At 51.8% G+C, this 20,610-nt stretch overlaps 1 protein-coding gene across 2 annotated transcripts in view; it reads left to right on the forward strand.

Annotated features, from left to right (window-relative positions):
• Window positions 1-20,335, forward strand: part of LOC147115369 (lipoma-preferred partner homolog) — a 377,893-nt gene extending 357,558 nt beyond the window's left edge. Inside the window, exons 7-10 of one of the 2 annotated variants that reach the window (XM_085989630.1) lie at window positions 1,846-2,024; window positions 4,142-4,262; window positions 5,511-5,905; window positions 14,935-20,335. In XM_085989630.1, coding sequence (XP_085845756.1) covers window positions 1,846-2,024; window positions 4,142-4,262; window positions 5,511-5,639 — 429 coding nt within the window. In that variant the 3' untranslated portion in view covers window positions 5,640-5,905; window positions 14,935-20,335. The remainder of the gene's footprint in view (window positions 1-1,845; window positions 2,025-4,141; window positions 4,263-5,510; window positions 5,906-14,934) is intronic. The other variant, XM_085989631.1, reaches the window with a different exon arrangement.
• Window positions 20,336-20,610: the final 275 nt, after the last annotated feature.

Below are 20,610 nucleotides of genomic sequence, written 5' to 3' on the forward strand. Positions count from 1 at the left end.
AATGCTGAAAGGGGAGGTGAGGGGAAGATGCGTTTGGTGGTGGGACCTCGTTGGAGGTGGCGGAAATGGCGGAGGATGATCCGTTGAATGTGGAGGCTGGTGGGGTGCAAGGTGAGGACAAGGGGAACCCTATCGTGGTTATGGGAGGGAGGGGCAGGGGTGAGGGCAGAAGTGCGGGAGATAGAACGGACACGGTCGAGGGCCGTGTCAACCACGGTAGAGGGGAATCCTCGGTTGAGGAAAAAGGAAGACATGTCGGAAGCACTGGTGTGGAAGGTCACATCGTCGGAGCAGATACGGCAGAGACGGAGAAACTGGGAGAATGGAATAGAGTCCTTACAGGAGGCAGGGTGGGAGGAAGTGTAGTCCAGGTAGCTGTGGGAGTCGGTGGGCTTGTAGTGAATGTTGGTCAATAACCTATCCCCAGAGATGGAGACGGAGAAGTCGAGGAAGGGAAGGGAAGAGTCAGAGATGGACTATGTGAAGGTGAGGGAAGGGTGGAAATTGGAGGCAAAGTGAATGAAATTGTCTAGTTCAGAGCGAGAGCAGGAAACGGCACCAATACAGTCATCAGTGTACCGGAAAAAGAGGTGAGGGAGGGGACCCGAGTAGGACTGGAACAAAGAGTGTTGAGTTTTGTTGGGTAAGGGTATTAGGGGTTACGGAACCAAGGCGGGTAAATGGAGTTAGGATACAGATCAGCCACGATCTAATTGAATGGTGGGACAGGCTCGAGGGGCTGAATGGCCTCCTCCTGTCGCTGCGAGTGGAGCATGGGGAGTGGTGTAACTGTAAGGGAAACTTCGACAGTGAAGGGTGAATGATGCAAGGGTGTGTCTGTGAGCTGTCGTGCGCTCTCCGATACCTCACCCAAGTGACTGATCGAAATGTGCAAGCCATGGCAAAGAGTACTGACAGACTATCCAGAAGGGTGTCACCCCCAAGCCCAACCCCTTCCTTGCTCAAACTCGACACATGCTCACTTACCAGGAGCGAGAACCCTGGCTGTTTCCCTTCTCTTGCCCTGGGACTCTAAACTCACCAACAACCATTCCAGCTACGATCAGGTAACGCGGCACAGACTGGGGATGGACGAGGCTACTTTTCTGAGATGTTTGGCTTCGCACTGCACCAGAGACTTTGATTGGGCTGCAGTCCGTCCTCTCCTAACTCCTTTGCCAATATCGCGTGCATATTTCTCCTGCCTTACCCTCCCTCTATCTCCACCCTCTTAATATCGGGTTTCCTTTCCGTGACGAGAGGCCCAGCCTTCTCTGTCCCCTGGTTCATGGCCTCTGCCTTGGAGAGTTTTGTGCCTTGCCGGCTGGCTCTGCGATACCGAGGCCTTATCCCAATCACTCCTTAATCTTTCCAATCGGAGCAGAGGAACTTACAACAACAACTTGCATTTATATAGCGTCTTTAACATAGTAAACCGTCCCAAACCACTTCACAGGAGCGTTATCAAACAAAACTTGACACCGAGCCACATAAGGAGATATTTAGGACAGGTGACCAAATGCTTGGCCAAAGAGGTAGGTTTTAAGGAGCGTCTTAAACGAGCTGGAGATGCGGAGGGGTTTAGGGGGGGAATTCCAGAGCTTAGGCCCTAGGCAGCTGAGGGCACGCAGTTGACTTAAAGTTGAATCGACAGTGAGCAAGGGTCTGCATCTGCTGAGTCCTGTTTTTGCTTCACTGGAGGGTAATGCGGAACTGGTCAAAAGCTGCTTTAAATGCCAGGGCCGATCTGGTGCACCGCTCTCTCAGTTTAACAGCAGGGTATTTTCGGGTTTCAGTGCCCTCGCTATCTAACCGCGTTGGTTCTCGGTTCTCTCTCCGTTACAGAAAACTCTGGAACAGTGCAGCGTCTGCTCTAAGCCAATCATGGAGCGCATCTTGCGCGCGACAGGCAAGGCATATCACCCACAATGCTTTACCTGTGTGGTGTGTCACCGCAGTCTCGATGGGATCCCCTTCACAGTCGATGCATCCAATCAGATTCACTGCATCGAGGATTTCCACAAGTAAGTACCTTTAACAATATGTCACCAACAACTTAACCAATAGCTTAACTAATCCTTAACCAATACTTCAACCCATACTTCACTAATATTTGAATAAATTCTGTCTCACTGGGGATCTGGCGGGAGAGTGTTGCAGGGAACGGTCCCGCTGAACGATTCACGGGCTCCCAGACCACCCATTCCTGCAGCTGGGCTGAGTGCGTGCTTCATCTTTATATGGTGTGGAGATGCCGGAGTTGGACTGGGGTGGACAAATGTAAGAAGTCACACAACACCAGGTTATAGTCCAACAGCTTTATTTGAAATCACAAGCTTTCGGAGCGCTGCTCCTTCGTCAGGTGAAGTGGAGAAATGCATAAAGACACAGCTTATATAGTCAGAGAATCATGTCAGATGTTTACAGGTAACCTTTCCAACTGCCATTTATCGCACCTCGGCAGAGAGATAATCACAGCAGTCAAAGGTGTGAATGGTGTCCAAACAGGTCAGTCAGAGAAACATTACATCAAAGAGCAATGAGGTGGGGTCACAAGGGGTCAAATATTGCAGATGCTGGGGTCTGTATGAAAAACAAAAAAACAGACAAAAAACATTTTTTTTGGCTGGAAATCACAGCAGGTCCGGCCGCATCTGTGTAGAGAGAACAAGCCAATGTCGACTCGAGTCTGGATGACCCTGCATCAGGTGGGGTTACATGTAGCGTGACATGAACCCAAGATCTCGGTTGAGGCCGTCCTCATGAGTGCGGAACTTGGCTATCAGTTTCTGCTCGACGATTTTGCGTTGTCGTGTGTCTCGAAGGCCACCTTGGAGAATGCTTACCCGAAGATCGGAGGCTGAATGTCCTTGACTGCTGAAGTGTTCCCCGACTGGGAGGGAACACTCCTGCCTGGTGATTGTTGCGCGGTGTCCGTTCATCCGTTGTCGCAGTGTCTGCATGGTCTCGCCGGATGAACGGACACCGACTCTCACTGGGGTACAGTTCCTGAAGGTGCTGACACTCACTGGGGTACAGTTCCTGAACGTGCAGACTCTCTCTGGGGTACAGTTCCTGAAGGTGCTGACTCTCACTGGGGTACAGTTCCTGAGGATCTGACTCTCACTGGGGTACAGTTCCTGAAGGTGATGACTCTCTCTGGGGTACAGTTCCTGAAGGTGCTGACTCTCACTGGGGTACAGTTCCTGAAGGTGCTGACTCTCTCTGGGGTACAGTTCCTGAAGGTGCTGACTCTCACTGGGGTACAGTTCCTGAAGGTGCTGACTCTCACTGGGGTACAGTTCCTGAAGGATCTGACTCTCACTGGGGTACAGTTCCTGAAGGATCTGACTCTCACTGGGGTAAAGTTCCTGAAGGTGCTGACTCTCACTGGGGTACAGTTCCTGAAGGTGCTGACTCTCACTGGGGTACAGTTCCTGAAGGTGCTGACTCTCACTGGGGTACAGTTCCTGAAGGATCTGACTCTCACTGGGGTACTGTTCCTGAAGGTGCTGACTCTCACTGGGGTACAGTTCTTGAAGGCGCTGATTCTCACTAGAGTACAGTTCCTGAAGGTGCTGACTCTCACTGGGGTACAGTTCCTGAAGGTGCTGACTCTCACTGGGGTACAGTTCCTGAAGGTGCTGACTCTCACTGGGGTACAGTTCCTGAAGGTGCTGACTCTCACTGGGGTACAGTTCCTGAAGCATCTGACTCTCACTGGGGTACAGTTCCTGAAGGTGCTGACTCTCACTGGGGTACAGTTCCTGAAGGTGCTGACTCTCACTGGGGTACAGTTCCTGAAGGTGCTGACTCTCACTGGGGTACAGTTCCTGAAGGTGCTGACTCTCACTGGGGTACTGTTCCTGAAGGTGCTGACTCTCACTGGGGTACAGTTCTTGAAGGCGCTGATTCTCACTAGAGTACAGTTCCTGAAGGTGCTGAATCCTAAGCTTCTTGCCTCACACTGTGTGCCTTCGATTAGGTTCCTCATTCAAAGATATGAGGCCTGACATTGTGCAGAGTGTCTGCTGGTGTCAGTGGCAGGGCCGATACACAGGAGTTAGGGTGGGAGCAGGGGGCCACCGCCAGGGATACCTGTTGTTAAATCCACCGATGGCTCTGATTGTTGCTCCTGCAGGAAGTTTGCCCCGAGGTGTTCTGTCTGCGGTGAGGCCATCATGCCAGCTGAAGGCCAGGAGGAAACCGTGCGCATTGTGGCTCTGGACCGGGATTTCCACGTGCAGTGTTACCGCTGCGAGGTAGGATCACTGTGACTGAGCGGCTATCGTTCACATCTCCGCCAAACTGTCGATCTCAGTCCTGATCATTTCCACCATCCACAGCTTTTTGGGGGAGAGAGTTCCAGATTCCCACCACCCTTTGTGTGAAGAAGTGCTTCCTGACATCACCCCTGAACGGCCTGGCTCTAATTTTAAGGTTACGCCCCCTTGTTGTGAACAGCGCCCCCCCCGCACCCCAACCAGAGGAAATAGTTGACCTCAGTGTGTCCAAGGCTCAAGGTGATGACCATGTCCCAAATTACAGGGCCGGTGTCAACAGAATGGTGTGGGTGGGATACCGTCACCTGCACAGGTACCTGAGCAATGTCTCCCTCCCCCTCCCCACTTCCCTACCCCCCTCCTCCTCTACCCCACTCCCCCTCCTTCCCCGCCTCCCTTACCCCCCTCCTCCCCCTCTACCCCCTCCCCTCCTCCCCCCACCCCTCCTCCCCCTCACCCTCACCTACGCCCCCCTCTCCCCCTCCCCCTCCTCCCCTACCCCCCTCTCCCCCCTCCCCCTCACCCTCACCTACGCCCCCCTCTCCCCCTCCCTCTCCCCTCCTCCCCTACCCCCCTCCCCCCCTCCTCCCCCCTCTCCCCCTCCGCCCTCCCCCTCCTCCCCCCACCCCTCCTCCCCTTCCCCCTCCCCTACGCTACCCCTCCCCCTCCTCCCCTCCCCCCTCTCCCCCTCCCCTACCCCCCTCCTCCTCTACCCCACTCCCCCTCCTCCCCCTCCCCCTCCTCCCCCTCCCCCTCCCCCTCTCCCCCCTCCCCGTTCTCCCCCCACCCCTCTCCCCCTCCCTCTCCCCCTCCTCCCCCTCACCCTCCCCCTCCCCTCCCCCTCCCCCTCCTCTCCTCCCCCTCTACCCCCTCCCCCTCCTCCCCCCACCCCTCCTCCCCCTCACCTTCCCCTACGCCCCCCTCTCCCCCTCCCCCTCCTCCCCTCCCCCCCTCCTCCCCCTCACCCTCCCCTACACCCCCTCCCCCTCCTCCCCTACCCCCCTCTCCCCCTCCCCCTCCTCCCCCCTCTCCCCCTCCCCCTTCCCCTCCTCCCCTCCCCCCCAATCAAACCTTCATCAGTTGGGTGAATCACATCTTCTAATAACTCGTTGGGTGTAAGCATTGCTGCCCCTTTCCCCATTTATGCCTCCAGTGCTGTATTTATGGCCCTGTGCTGCCGATTCTCCTCGCTATCCCGGCCTCATGAACTATTCTGTTTTATTCCAGGACTGTAATATCCTCCTGTCTGATGGAGACACTCAAGGATGTTACCCCCTGGATGGACACGTCTATTGCAAGACCTGCAACGCCACACGTATCCAGACACTGACCGCCAAGGCCACCACTGACCTCTGATCACACCGGCCAGCCCACTGTCTGCCCAGCAGGTGCAGTGCACGAACCTGCGGGAACTTGATTTCCCGGCTGAGTTTCCACAAGTGGGGAGCTCTCTACCAAAGATCTGGCAGTTAGCGGAACGCTGCACCTTTCCCTTTACTCTTCCACTTTCCCACTTCACTGTGAGCTCGCCGCCCACTGCCTTGCTTCCACCAATCACGCTGCTGCCTCAGCCTATCCCGATAGACACTGTTTTCTGCAACATAGCTTCACACTGGCTGCCTGTAAGTTACCGCTGTTTGTGGGGGTTGTAATTTCCGCCGTGTACTCGGTCTCGGCCCGTGCAGATTTATTTCCACAAGTACGGACGAACCGTCTGTGGCTCCTCTGACTGTCCTCCGGAAACTATGCACAGACTTCCTGAGCACACCGATTTTGAACAGGCTGAAATAGAGTGGACGGGAAAAGTAATGTGAACCTGTGAATTAGCCTGGCGAGGAAGTTAGTGCCTTGGGTCACTGCGATGTGATGATCAGAACCTGGGCTCACAATCCACTCACACACCCGTCTCCCAACTCAAAGTATGCACAGTACTCGCTCCCTCTCTCTTTCTCTCTTTCTCCATCTCTCTCTATCTTTCATTGTCTCTCTCTCCAGCTCTGGCTCTCACTCTCTCTCTCTCTCTTTGTCTCTGTCTCTCTCTCTCTCTCTGTTTCACTCTCTTTTCACTCTCACTGTCTCACTCTCTCTCTCTCTCTCCTCTCTCTTTGTCTCTGTCTCTCTCTCTCTCTGTATCGCTCTCTTTGTCACTCTCACTGTCTCTCACTGTCTCACTCTCTCTCTCTCTCTCTCTCTCTCTCTTTGTCTCTGTCTCTCTCTCTGTATCGCTCTCTTTGTCACTCTCACTGTCTCTCTCTCTCCTCCTCTCTCTCTCTCTTTCTCTCACTCTCATTATTGAGTAGAAAGGGACTAGCTGCCATTTGAGAGTTATTCTGGGAAATGGAAGGGAACAACCTGGGATATTTCACTGTAATCCTGCCATTATACATTACACAGGTTATAGAATTCCTTTTGGATTGATGGCTGGGATAACATAGCAGTCAGTCTCCTGGGATGGCGGGTAAATCCCAAGCGGGAACACTGGTGTTCCGAACTCAATGCCGGGTGTCGGAGGTGGCCCCAAGTTCTACGCCCCAGTTTCCTCTCCTACCAACATGACTCCGTCTCGGGGGCCAGTGAAATCCACGCCCCAGACTGGGTGCAGATTCCAAATCATGGCGTTATCTTCTCTAACACGTACACCCTGACAATCCTTCTACATCTGCTTTTCTGAAAGGGCCTAGGGGGTGAGTTTCCTCCCAGTTCCCTCGATCTCCTGCTGATCGCGTCATTTGCGCCAAAGTTACATTGGGAAATCGGGAGAACTCCCCAAGGAAACTCTACCTCATGGTGTTCAGGGAGAGTTTAACTTCCACCTTATACTACCATGTGTGAAATCTGGAGAGAATTTATCAAACTTTGTAAGAAGCTTTTGGAGGAAACAGATTTTGAGTGAGGGAATCCTGCGGCTAAATTTGATCCGTGGAGTTACAGGTTCCATCAGTGTCCGTGCTACGTTAACTGGTCTCAGTTGGTGTGACATTAGGGTTAGAGTAAGGAGGGGAAATCTAGCCCAGGTTCATGTTCCTAGACCCTGTCCAGTCAATCCTGCTGTGAAATGTCTGTTCAGGTGCGGGGACAAGATTAGCACATCACTGCTTCAGCCGTGGGCTCCCTACAGGGGAGAGACCTGCCAACACCCACTGGGCTCTCGCCAGTGTTGCGTGAGGTTCTGAGGGCAACCTGTGTCCATGGAACCAATCCCAGTTGAGTGGGGGTGTCCATTGAACTGTGTCCCAGCAGAGTGGGGCTGTCTATTGTACTGTATACCAGCAGAGGGGGGGTGCCCATTGTACTGTATTCCAGCAGGGTGGGGGTGTCTATTGTAATGTATCCCAGCAGAATGAGGGGTGCCCATTGTACTGTATCCCAGCAGAGTGGGGGGTGCCCATTGTACTGTAACCCAGCAGGGTGGGGGTGTCCATTGTACTGTAACCCAGCAGGGTGGGGGTGCCCATTGTAATGTATGCCAGCAGAGTGAGGGGTGCCCATTGTACTGTAACCCAGCAGGGAGGAGGGTGCCCATTGTACTGTAACCCAGCAGGGTGGTGGTGTCCATTGTACTGTAACCCAGCAGGGAGGAGGGTGCCCATTGTAATGTATCCCAGCAGAGTGAGGGTGCCCATTGTAATGTATCCCAGCAGGGAGGGGGGTGCCCATTGTACTGTATCCCAGCCGGGAGGGGGTGCCCATTGTACTGTATCCCAGCAGGGAGGAGGGTGCCCATTGTACTGTATCCCAGCAGGGAGGAGGGTGCCCATTGTACTGTATCCCAGCAGGGAGGGGGTGCCCATTGTACTGTATCCCAGCAGGGAGGAGGGTGCCCATTGTACTGTATCCCAGCAGGGAGGAGAGTGCCCATTGTACTGTATCCCAGCAGGGAGGGGGTGCCCATTGTACTGTAACCCAGCAGAGTGGGGGGTGCCCATTGTACTGTATCCCAGCAGGGAGGAGGGTGCCCATTGTACTGTATCCCAGCAGGGAGGGGGTGCCCATTGTACTGTATCCCAGCAGGGAGGAGGGTGCCCATTGTACTGTATCCCAGCAGGGAGGAGGGTGCCCATTGTACTGTATCCCAGCAGGGAGGAGGGTGCCCATTGTACTGTATCCCAGCAGGGAGGAGGGTGCCCATTGTACTGTATCCCAGCAGGGAGGGGGTGCCCATTGTACTGTATCCCAGCAGGGAGGGGGGTGCCCATTGTACTGTATCCCAGCAGGGAGGGGGTGCCCATTGTACTGTATCCCAGCAGAGTGGGGGGGGTGCCCACTGTACTGTATCCCAGCAGGGAGGAGGGTGCCCATTGTAATGTATCCCAGCACAGTGAGGGGTGCCCATTGTACTGTATCCCAGCAGGGAGTGGGGTGCCCATTGTACTGTATCCCAGCAGAGTGGGGGGGGTGCCCACTGTACTGTATCCCAGCAGGGAGGAGGGTGCCCATTGTAATGTATCCCAGCACAGTGAGGGGTGCCCATTGTAATGTATCCCAGCAGGAGTGGGGTGCTCATTGTACTGTATCCCAGCAGAGTGGGGGTGTCCATTGTACTGTATCCCAGCAGGAGTCTGCCTCTCTGGGAGGAGCGAACTGGAGGGACAGAAAGCTACTGTTGGGATTGTGTGGAGTCTGTGGATGTGATTTGATCGGAATGCTGCTGTCTTGTACAAGACAAGCTCTGACTGATGTAAAATCTACTCCTCCTCATGGACTCTCCGTGTAATGGCCGTGCGTGGCTTTAGTTAATCGAGTCCCTTCGACGGGCAAGCTCAACACTGAGCTGAGCAATCAGCCCAAAGAGCGGCCAGAGCTGGGCCCACATCAGCCAGGCGGATGGAGGCTGCACTCCGAGTCTCTCAATCACATCTTGTGCTGTTGAAGGGATTTGGAGCTGAAGGCCGTGTTGAAAGGGAAGAATGATTCTGGTGAAAGACACAATGATTGGCTGAATGATGGCAGTAATTTGTGTTGGTCTGGCTGGGTACAGCGTGACCTCCAGGGGCTGAGCTGGGGCCAAAGAAAAATGCCCTCTCGTTTAACTGGTGCCGAGTGAGCTGAGGTTTGTTATGGTAAATGTGGTGCCTTCCATTTCCCAGGCTCAACAGGGAAGAGATTTTATTTTCGAATGCGTCAGGTGAGAATTGGAGAGCTTAGGTGAAGGAAATGTTGTAATTCTGTGCCACACACAGACTGTTTTCCCATCTTGCTGAAAAGTTCCCTAAGGTGAGACGCCCACTGCCAAAACTACTGCAGCCGATCTGTGTTTGTAGAAAATTCTTGTCGGAACCTTTGTGATTCTGAAGGACTTCACCTGAAGTGTGTGGCCCTTCACTTCCCTTGATGTGATATTAATGATCCTGTCCCCCATCGAAAGCACACGCCATGCGAAGCAGTCTGACGGGGCAGTGAATAGCTCGAGTGAGGTTACTAACACCGCAGATTCTAAGGGACCATAAAACACGGTGAGAGGTGTTGACGGAAACAGCAGGAGCTCGACATAAATGGGACCGGGCGTTCCTGCTTTGTGTTTGTACAGGAAGAAATAATGTTTACTTCTGGCTCTTTATAAATGAGAAAAGTAACTTTTATTTAGCTCCGGGAATCTGTATTGGAATAAGAATAAATAGACTGACTTTCTAAATAACCAAAATCAGAACATAGGGCAGAGATGGACATTTCCCCGGCCAACTTAGGAGCCAGTTTTGCCTGGGTTTTCACGAGAAAGGAAGCCAGATTTCCCGTGTGGGAAAAGTGCATATCTCTGACAATAGTTTCTGTGATGAGAACCCACCAGACAGTTCTGAGGTGTAGGTTCTCGCTCTGAAGTTCACCTTTCTTTAAAGACTCATGTCATTTCATGTTGTATTGCATTGACATTGAGGTTCGCAGACAACACGACAGATATTCAGTTGTGTGTATGCGGTTAGGGCTTTGGTGGTGTAGGGGCTTAGTAGGAATCAGGGACAAAGGTAACAGTCACTTGGACAAGTGTGGATTAATTAAGGAAAGCCAGCTCGGATTTGTTAAAGGCAAATCGTGTTTAACTAACTTGATTGAGTTTTTTGATGAGGTAACAGGGTTGATGAGGGCAATGCAGTTGATGTGGTGTACATGGATTTCCAAAAGGCGTTTGACAAAGTGCCTCATAATAGGCTTGCCAGCAAAGTTGAAGCCCATGGAATAAAAGGGACAGTGGCAGCATGGATACGGAATTGGCTAAGTGACAGGAAACAGAGAGTAGTGGTGAACGGTTGTTTTTCGGACTGGAGGAAGGTATACAGTGGTGTTCCCCAGGGGTCGGTTCTAGGACCACTGCTTTTCTTGATATATATTAATGACTTGGATGTGGGTGTACAGGGCACAATTTCAAAATTTGCAGATGACACAAAACTTGGAAGTATAGTGAACAGTGAGGAGGAGAGTGATAGACTTCAGGAAGACACAGACAGGCTGGTGGAATGGGCGGACATGTGGCAGATGAAATTTAATGCAGAAAAGTACAAAGTGATACATTTTGGTAGAAAGAATGAGGAATTATAAACTAACTGTGGGGGGGAGGGGATGGTGTGTGGGGGAGGAGGGTGTGGGGGGAGGGGTGTCATTGGTCTCCATTGTCACTGGGAGCCTCGAGGACTCACAGAGGTGTAACTGTGGACATTCTGTTCAGTATTTTGTGCCTTTTAATAGCACCTGTATCCAGATATAGAGCGGCGAATTCTTCACCCAGAAGTGGTTTCCGTGGTTTCCCGTCACTGAGGGATGTTCCGGTTCATCAGCTTCCCGGTCACTGAAATATGATTCATTTTAAAAACTTTAGCCCAATCCAGCAGGTCAGTGTCAGGAAAGCAGCAAAACTCCAGGTACACAAAGATTCCTGCAATGTAAAGGGACCCCTCCCCCTCCCCTGCCCCCTGCCCCTCCGCTCCCCCTCCCCCTCCCCCAACACCCCCTCTCCCTTCCCCCTCCCCCTCCCCCAACAACTCCCCTCACCCCCTCCCCTCCCCCAACTCCCCCTCCCCCAACAACTCCCCCCACCCCCTCCCCTCCCCAACAGCCCCTCCCCCAACAACTCCCCCCACCCCCTCCCCTCCCCCAACTCCCCCTCCCCCAACAACTCCCCCCACCCCCTCCCTCCCCAACAGCCCCTCCCCTCCCCCAACAACTCCCCCCACCTCCTCCCCCTCCCCTCCTCCAATACCCCCTCCACTTCCCCCACCCCCTCCCCTGCCCCTCCGCTCCCCCTCCCCCAACACCCCCTCTCCCTTCCCCCTCCCCCTCCCCTGCCCCTCCGCTCCCCCTCCCCCAACACCCCCTCTCCCTTCCCCCTCCCCCTCCCCCAACAACTCCCCCCACCCCCTTCCCTGCCCCTCCGCTCCTCCTCCCCCTCCCCCAACACCCCCTCTCCCTTCCCCCTCCCCCAACAACTCCCCCCACCCCCTCCCCTCCCCCAACTCCCCCTCCCCCAACAACTCCCCCCACCCCCTCCCCTCCCCAACTCCCCCTCCCCCAACAACTCCCCCCACCTCCTCCCCCTCCCCTCCTCCAACACCCCCTCCCCTTCCCCCACCCCTCCCCCTCCCCTCCCCCAACAACTCCCCCCCACCCCCTCCCCCCTCCCCTCCCCCAACAACTCCCCCTCCCCTCCCCCAACAACTCCCCCCACCCCCTCCCCCTCCCCTCCCCCAACACCCTCTCCCCTTCCCCCTCCCCTCTCCCCTCCCCCAACAACTCCCCCCACCCCCTCCCCCTCCCCTCTCCCCCCAACAACTCCCCCCACCCCCTCCCCTCCCCTCTCCCCCAACAACTCCTCCCCCACCCCCTCCCCTACAACCCCCTCCCCTCTCCCCTCCCCCCAACTCCTCCTCCCTCCCCTCTCCCCTCAACAACTCCTCTCCCCCTCCCCCCCAACAACTCCCCCCTCCCCCTCCGCTCTCCCCCTCCCCCAACAAGTCCCCCACCCCCTCCCCCAACAACTCCCCCTCCCCTTTCCTCTCCCCAACACCCCCCTCTCCCTTCCCCCTCCCCAACATCCCCCTCCCCCCTCCCCCAACAACTCCCCCCCCTCCCCAGCAGTCACATACCTGAAACGTTAACTCTGTTTCTCTCTCCACGGATGCTGCCTGGCCTGATGAGTGTTTCCAGTGTTTTTTGTTGTTATTTCAGATTTCCAGCATCCGCAGTATTTTGCTATTGCCCAAAATCAGTTTGTTGTAAACCCACATGTCCTGGTCTTTTGGATGAGATGTTAAACCGAGGCCCTGTCTGCCCTCTCAGCTGGACGCAAAAGATCCCATGGCCGCTATTTTGAACAAGAGCACGCTATTTTGAACAAGAGCAGGGGATTTCTCCCCAGTGTCCTGGCCAATATTTATCCCTCAATCAACATCACCAGAACAGATTATCTGGTCATTATCACATTGCACACAGCAAGGTCCCATGAGCAGCAAATTGGCTGCTGTGTTAATGATCAGGACAGACATCAGCACTCAGTAATCACCAATGTTAGGGAAAATAGTGCCCTCTACAGAGATTTAGTGGTGTCTGTTACTGTATAACACTGGGGTACAGTACTGGTGGGTACAGGTCTGTCACTGTATAACACTGGGGTACAGTACTGGTGGGTACAGGTCTGTTACTGTATAACACTGGGGTACAGTACTGCTGGGTACAGGTCTGTCCCTGTATAACACTGGGGTACAGTACTGGTGGGTACAGGTCTGTCACTGTATAACACTGGGGTACAGTACTGGTGGGTACAGGTCTGTCACTGTATAACACTGGGGTACAGTACTGGTGGGTACAGGTCTGTCACTGTATAACACTGGGGTACAGTACTGGTGGGTACAGGTCTGTCACTGTATAACACTGGGGTACAGTACTGGTGGGTACAGGTCTGTCACTGTATAACACTGGGGTGCAGTACTGGTGGGTACAGGTCTGTTACTGTATAACACTGGGGTACAGTACTGCTGGGTACAGGTCTGTCCCTGTATAACACTGGGGTACAGTACTGGTGGGTACAGGTCTGTCAGTGTATAACACTGGGGTACAGTACTGGTGGGTACAGGTCTGTCACTGTATAACACTGGGGTACAGTACTGGTGGGTACAGGTCTGTCACTGTATAACACTGGGGTACAGTACTGGTGGGTACAGGTCTGTCAGTGTATAACACTGGGGTACAGTACTGGTGGGTACAGGTCTGTTACTGTATAACACTGGGGTACAGTACTGCTGGGTACAGGTCTGTCCCTGTATAACACTGGGGTACAGTACTGGTGGGTACAGGTCTGTCACTGTATAACACTGGGGTACAGTACTGGTGGGTACAGGTCTGTTACTGTATAACACTGGGGTACAGTACTGCTGGGTACAGGTCTGTCCCTGTACAACACTGGGGTACTGTACTGGTGGGTACAGGTCTGTCACTGTATAACACTGGGGTACAGTACTGGTGGGTACAGGTCTGTCACTGTATAACACTGGGGTACAGTACTGGTGGGTACAGGTCTGTTACTGTATAACACTGGGGTACAGTACTGCTGGGTACAGGTCTGTCCCTGTATAACACTGGGGTACAGTACTGGTGGGTACAGGTCTGTCACTGTATAACCCTGGGGTACAGTACTGGTGGGCACAGGTCTCTCTCTGTATAACACTGGGGTACAGCACTGGTGGGTACAGGTCAGTCACTGTATAACACTGGGGTACAGTACTGGTGGGTACAGGTCTGTCACTGTATAACACTGGGGTACAGTACTGGTGGGTACAGGTCTGTCACTGTATAACACTGGGGTACAGTACTGGTGGGTACAGGTCAGTCACTGTATAACACTGGGGTACAGTACTGGTGGGTACAGGTCTGTCACTGTATAACACTGGGGTACAGTACTGGTGGGTACAGGTCTGTCACTGTATAACACTGGGGTACAGTACTGGTGGGTACAGGTCTGTCACTGTATAACACTGGGGTACAGTACTGGTGGGTACAGGTCTGTCAGTGTATAACACTGGGGTACAGTACTGGTGGGTACAGGTCTGTCACTGTATAACACTGGGGTACAGTACTGGTGGGTACAGGTCTGTCACTGTATAACACTGGGGTACAGTACTGGTGGGTACAGGTCTGTCAGTGTATAACACTGGGGTACAGTACTGGTGGGTACAGGTCTGTCACTGTATAACACTGGGGTACAGTACTGGTGGGCACAGGTCTGTCACTGTATAACACTGGGGTACAGTACTGGTGGGTACAGGTCTGTCACTGTATAACACTGGGGTACAGTACTGGTGGGTACAGGTCTGTCACTGTAACACTGGGGTACAGTACTGGGGGGTACAGGTCTGTCACTGTATAACACTGTAGGTCTATAAAGGGGAGACTGTGTTTCTGGTGGAACTGGCAGGTTATTGACGTGAGCCAGTCGGTGTGTCTCTGGAACGGATCCTGTTCTCTGCACGGTGGCGAATTTGCCTTCACTGTTCCCTCAGTTGTGTTTTTATCTCCTGGTTAATCTGGGCTCTTCGGAAGATTACCTGTTGCTCTTTTCTGTCGCTTTCGGTACTCTGTGTAATTAATTTGGGGGAAGTTTGATATCTATGCAATAAACTGAAAGTTACTGGCTGCTACAATCATTTATATAACGCTGGTTGTTTTCCAGAAGTCTGTATCGGAGGGTTTATGTAATCTCCTTGTCCCTTCTCTCTCTCTATTTGGTGAAGCGGTTCTTGAGCTGAAGCTGCTGTTGTCGAGATGGCATCATGTCGCCACCTGCTGTGAGTTCAGGGTCACTGTGCCCCATTAACCTGGACCAATTTGCAAGTTTGTTGTTTTAAGAAACTCTTCAAACAGAGGCCACGATTCCCAAACCAAGGTGGAAATGTTTGTCTGGGTCTCAGTAACTCTTTCCCAGACCCGGCATGCTGCTGTCGGGTGAGCTTTAACTGTAGCTAACCAAGAGAGACACTACTTTAACCAAATATTAACTTTTTAAACCCTTTACAAACAGACACTATTATTACGCTTATGTATTTATAATCATCTGTGAGGGAGTGAAACTGACCAGGAGAGGAGATAATGAACAAAGCGTCTTTATGGAGTCAGTCTCTGATCAGTTACTATCCGTGGAAGATATCAGCAGTTGTTTAATTCTCTACCTGTTATGCTTCCATTACTGGTCCTACACTAAATATTACAGGGCAAGTGACAATATTACTGGGCACAGCACTATATTAAAGGGCACTGTACAATTACAGGATTGACTGTAGCTCCAATCAATGTGTATGTTTTTCTGTTTGTATTGTTATTGCCTTAAAAACAAAGTCTTTGGCAAATTCAATTTCCTCTGTCTAAACAGCGAAGCAATATTTAATCTGGTATAAACGTAAATGACAGGTGCAGGAAAACTCGAGCTCTGAGCTGGTGCCAGCCCGGTAATCTCCCTGCCCTTAGACAAGTTACAAAGACAAGTCCAGTGAGTATTTGCCTTAAAATGAAATTAGAAAGTGACTTCTTTATCAATTATACATTCTTGTTGTAACTCACAGGCTCACACCATTCGGTTCTGTGCACAGTTTTTGATGTACACATTATGTTTTCCCTTTTCCTTATGAAACAGCACTAGGCCCCTGCCCCACTCCAGTACCAGGTCTCAACTCCAGTCTGTGCTGAGTCTGGTGATTTCAGTCAGAACAGTGACAGGAGTTTTAGAACTAGTCTCAGTGCCCCTGGGCGAGGGAAGGGGAAACGATCAGCCAGGACACGTACCCCTGATCACAGGACCAGTAACCTCTCCTGGAACACGTGCGTGGGTGTTGGGCAACGGCAACATTGGCACATGTGAGAGTCACTACCTTCAGGAACTGTACCCCAGATAGAGTCAGCACCTTCAGGAACTGTACCCCAGTGAGAGTCAGCACCTTCAGGAACTGTACCCCTGTGAAAGTCAGCACCTTCAGGAACTGTACCCCAGAGAGAGTCAGCACCTTCAGGAACTGTACCCCAGTGAGAGTCAGCACCTTCAGGAACTGTACCCCAGTGAGAGTCAGCACCTTCAGGAACTGTACCCCAGTGAGAGTCAGCACCTTCAGGAACTGTACCCCAGTGAGAGTCAGCACCTTCAGGAACTGTACCCCAGTGAGAGTCAGCACCTTCAGGAACTGTACCCCAGTGAGAGTCAGCACCTTCAGGAACTGTACCCCAGTGAGAGTCAGCACCTTCAGGAACTGTACCCCAGTGAGAGTCAGCACCTTCAGGAACTGTACCTCAGTGAGAGTCAGCACCTTCAGCATCTGTACCCCAGTGAGAGTCAGCACCTTCAGGAACTGTACCCCAGTGAGAGTCAGCACCTTCAGGAACTGTACCCCAGGGAGAGTCAGCACCTTCAGGAACTGTACCCCAGTGAGAGTCAGTACCATCAGGAACTGTACCCCAGTGAGAGTCAGCACCTTCAGGAACTGTGCCCCAGTGAGAGTCAGCACCTTCAGGAAATGTACCCCAGTGAGAGTCGGCACCTTCAGGAACTGTACCCCAGTGAGAGTCAGGGCCTTAAGGAACTGTATCCCAGTGAGAGTCAGCACCTTCAGGAACTGTACCCCAGTGAGGGTCAGCACCTTCAGGAACTGTACCCCAGTGAGAGTCAGCACCTTCAGGAACTGTACCCCAGTGAGAGTCAGCACCTTCAGGAACTGTACCCCAGTGAGAGTCAGCACCTTCAGGAACTGTACCCCAGTGAGAGTCAGCACCTTCAGGAACTGTACCCCAGTGAGGGTCAGCACCTTCAGGAACTGTACCCCAGTGAGAGTCAGCACCTTCAGGAACTGTACCCCAGGGAGAGTTCGAACCAAGGGAACAGTGTTGTGAGCTTAGTTATTAAAGGGATTCATGGGCATGGCACTTGGTTAGGTTTGAGTTTTTTGTTGCATGACTCAGACAGTGTACAGTCCAAAATGTCTAGAAATTGTCAGCTTTGGAACATTGTTGGGGATAGGCCAATTGGAAAAGTTCTGATCCATTTCCTGAGCCCTGGTAGAATCATAGAATCATTCAGCACAGGAGGTAGAGTGAGTCACTTGCACTCTAGTCTCAGATGACCAAATAGCCACTGGTAACTGCTTCTGAAGATTCGTGGCATTTACAGATTGACTATAAATGTTGCAGAGCTTTTACACGAGACAGTTTTAGTCCGAACCAGGCTGGTTGTAACAGTGGTAATGTCTGATGGGCTAAGTCTCTGGGAACGCCTGCAATCTGACTTGTCATCTGACGTTCTGCTAAACTGATAGATTTAGCAAATACCATGATTAGGTGGTGCTGTTCACAATAAAGACCAGATGCACATCAGAGTAGTGGGGATCTGAAACAATCCCAGTGCACTCCAAAGCCAGCCTACAATGGAATGTAACCCAACTCAACCCAACTCAACTCAACACAACCCAACCCAACTCAACTCAACCCAACTCAACTCAACCCAACTCAACCCAACTCAACTCAACTCAACCCAACCCAACCCAACACAACACAACTCAACTCAACCCAACTCAACCCAACTCAACTCAACCCAACTCAACTCAACTCAACCCAACCCAACACAACTCAACTCAACCCAACCCAACCCAACCCAACACAACTCAACTCAACCCAACTGAACCCAACTCAACCCAACTCAACTCAACACAACCCAACCCAACTCAACTCAACTCAACCTAACCCAACCCAACCCAACACAACCCAACTCAACCCAACTCAACTCAACACAACCCAACCCAACTCAACCCAACTCAACTCAACTCAACCTAACCCAACCCAACTCAACCCAACTCAACTCAACTCAACCCAACTCAACCCAACTCAACTCAACTCAACTCAACCCAACTCAACTCAACACAACCCAACCCAACTCAACTCAACCCAACTCAACTCAACCCAACTCAACCCAACTCAACTCAACTCAACCCAACTCAACTCAACCCAACCCAACTCAACCCAACACAACTCAACTCAACCCAACTGAACCCAACTCAACTCAACCCAACTCAACTCAACCCAACTCAACTCAACCCAACCCAACCCAACCCAACACAACTCAACTCAACCCAACTCAACTCAACACAACCCAACCCAACTCAACTCAACCCAACTCAACCCAACTCAACTCAACACAACCCAACCCAACTCAACCCAACTCAACTCAACCCAACTCAACCCAACCCAACCCAACCCAACCCAACCCAACTCAACCCAACTCAACCCAACTCAACTCAACACAACCCAACCCAACTCAACTCAACCCAACTCAACACAACCCAACCCAACTCAACCCAACTCAACTCAACCCAACCCAACACAACTCAACCCAACTGAACCCAACTCAACTCAACCCAACCCAACCCAACTCAACCCAACTCAACCCAACTGAACCCAACTCAACTCAACCCAACTCAACCCAACTCAACTCAACCCAACCCAACACAACTCAACTCAACCCAACTGAACCCAACTCAACTCAACCCAACTCAACTCAACTCAACCCAACCCAACACAACTCAACTCAACCCAACTCAACTCAACCCAACTCAACTCAACCCAACCCAACTCAACTCAACCCAACTCAACCCAACCCAACTCAACTAAACACAACTCGACTCAACTCCACTCCACTCCACTCAACCCAACTCCACTCAACTCAACTCAACCCAACCCAACTCAACTCAACCCAACTCAACTCAACCCAACTCAACCCAACTCAACTCAACCCAACTCAACTCAACCCAACTCAACTCAACCCAACCCAACTCAACTCAACTCAACCCAACCCAACACAACACAACTCAACCCAACACAACTCAACTCAACTCAACCCAACCCAACCCAACTCAACCCAACTCAACTCAACCCAACCCAACTCAACTCAACTCAACCCAACCCAACCCAACTCAACTCAACTCAACCCAACTCAACTCAACCCAACTCAACTCAACTCAACCCAACTGAACTCAACCCAACTGAACTCAACTCAACCCAACACAACTTAACTCAACCCAACTCAACTCAACTCAACCCAACTCAACTCAACCCAACCCAACTTAACTCAACCCAACCCAACTCAACCCAACTCAACTCAACTCAACCCAACTCAACCCAACCCAACTCAACCCAACTCAACTCAACCCAACTCAACCCAACTCAACTCAACTCAACCCAACTCAACTCAACCCAACCCAACCCAACTCAACTCAACCCAACTCAACTGAACCCAACTCAACCCAACCCAACCCAACTCAACCCAACCCAACTCAACTCAACTCAACTCAACTCAACTCAACCCAACTCAACTCAACTCAACTCAACCCAACTCAACTCAACCCAACTCAACCCAACCCAACTCAACTCAACTCAACCCAACTCAACTCAACCCAACTCAACCCAACCCAACTCAACTCAACCCAACTCAACCCAACTTAACCCAACCCAACTGAACTCAACCCAACTCAACTCAACCCAACTCAATTCAACCCAACCCAACTCAACTCAACTCAACCCAACTCAACTCAACCCAACCCAACTCAACTCAACTCAACTCAACCCAACTCAACCCAACCCAACTCAACTCAACCCAACTCAACTCAACCCAACTCAACTCAACCCAACTCAACCCAAACCACCAGAGGAAGTGAGCTTCAACCTAAGCCACTTTGTCATTTCAAACAAGAGCAGGGGTGAGGCCAAAGCCACTTAGAGAAGACAAAAGGAGTAATAAAATGGAACTGAAGGAGCAGAGCATGATCTAGACAAGTTGGACTGTATATACTTATTTAGATTGAATGTAAAACATTTTATATATAACACTTCAAAATTGAAATCTTTTGCTTTGCTATTCACCTGTGATTATTTTAATTATTGAAATAGTTCTTTATAAAACTGTTCATCTGCAATATGTTTTTATTTAGATTCTGGAGGGAGCTGAGATTCATGAGTGGACCTGGCCCCTCCATTCTCTACTCTGAGATTTGTGTACTGCCTATTAGCACCGTACTCAATAAAAGTCTCACATACATTCAGAATATTGGCCGTGTGCGGTTTATTCTGATGTCAGCTTATAGTTAAATCAAATTACACTTTATATTAGATTTTTTAGTCCTTAGCTGCTGTGTTCACTCCTCTGCCCCCTAATACTGGGAAAGCTGTTCTAGGCTGTAAACATTTCCTCAGCCACTTTCATTGTTGCTTTGTAAATGGTAAACAAGAGGCTTACATCAGGACTGATACTGTTAGCTTCGACCTCAGCTCCTTGATCTGAGGGTAGGTATCGGCCACAGCCACAGTCCCGCAGCCCTTG

Source organism: Somniosus microcephalus, chromosome 6, assembly GCF_052327205.1.
Source record: "Somniosus microcephalus isolate GS21.2 chromosome 6, FLI_Smic_1.0, whole genome shotgun sequence".
Taxonomy (NCBI): domain Eukaryota; kingdom Metazoa; phylum Chordata; class Chondrichthyes; order Squaliformes; family Somniosidae; genus Somniosus; species Somniosus microcephalus.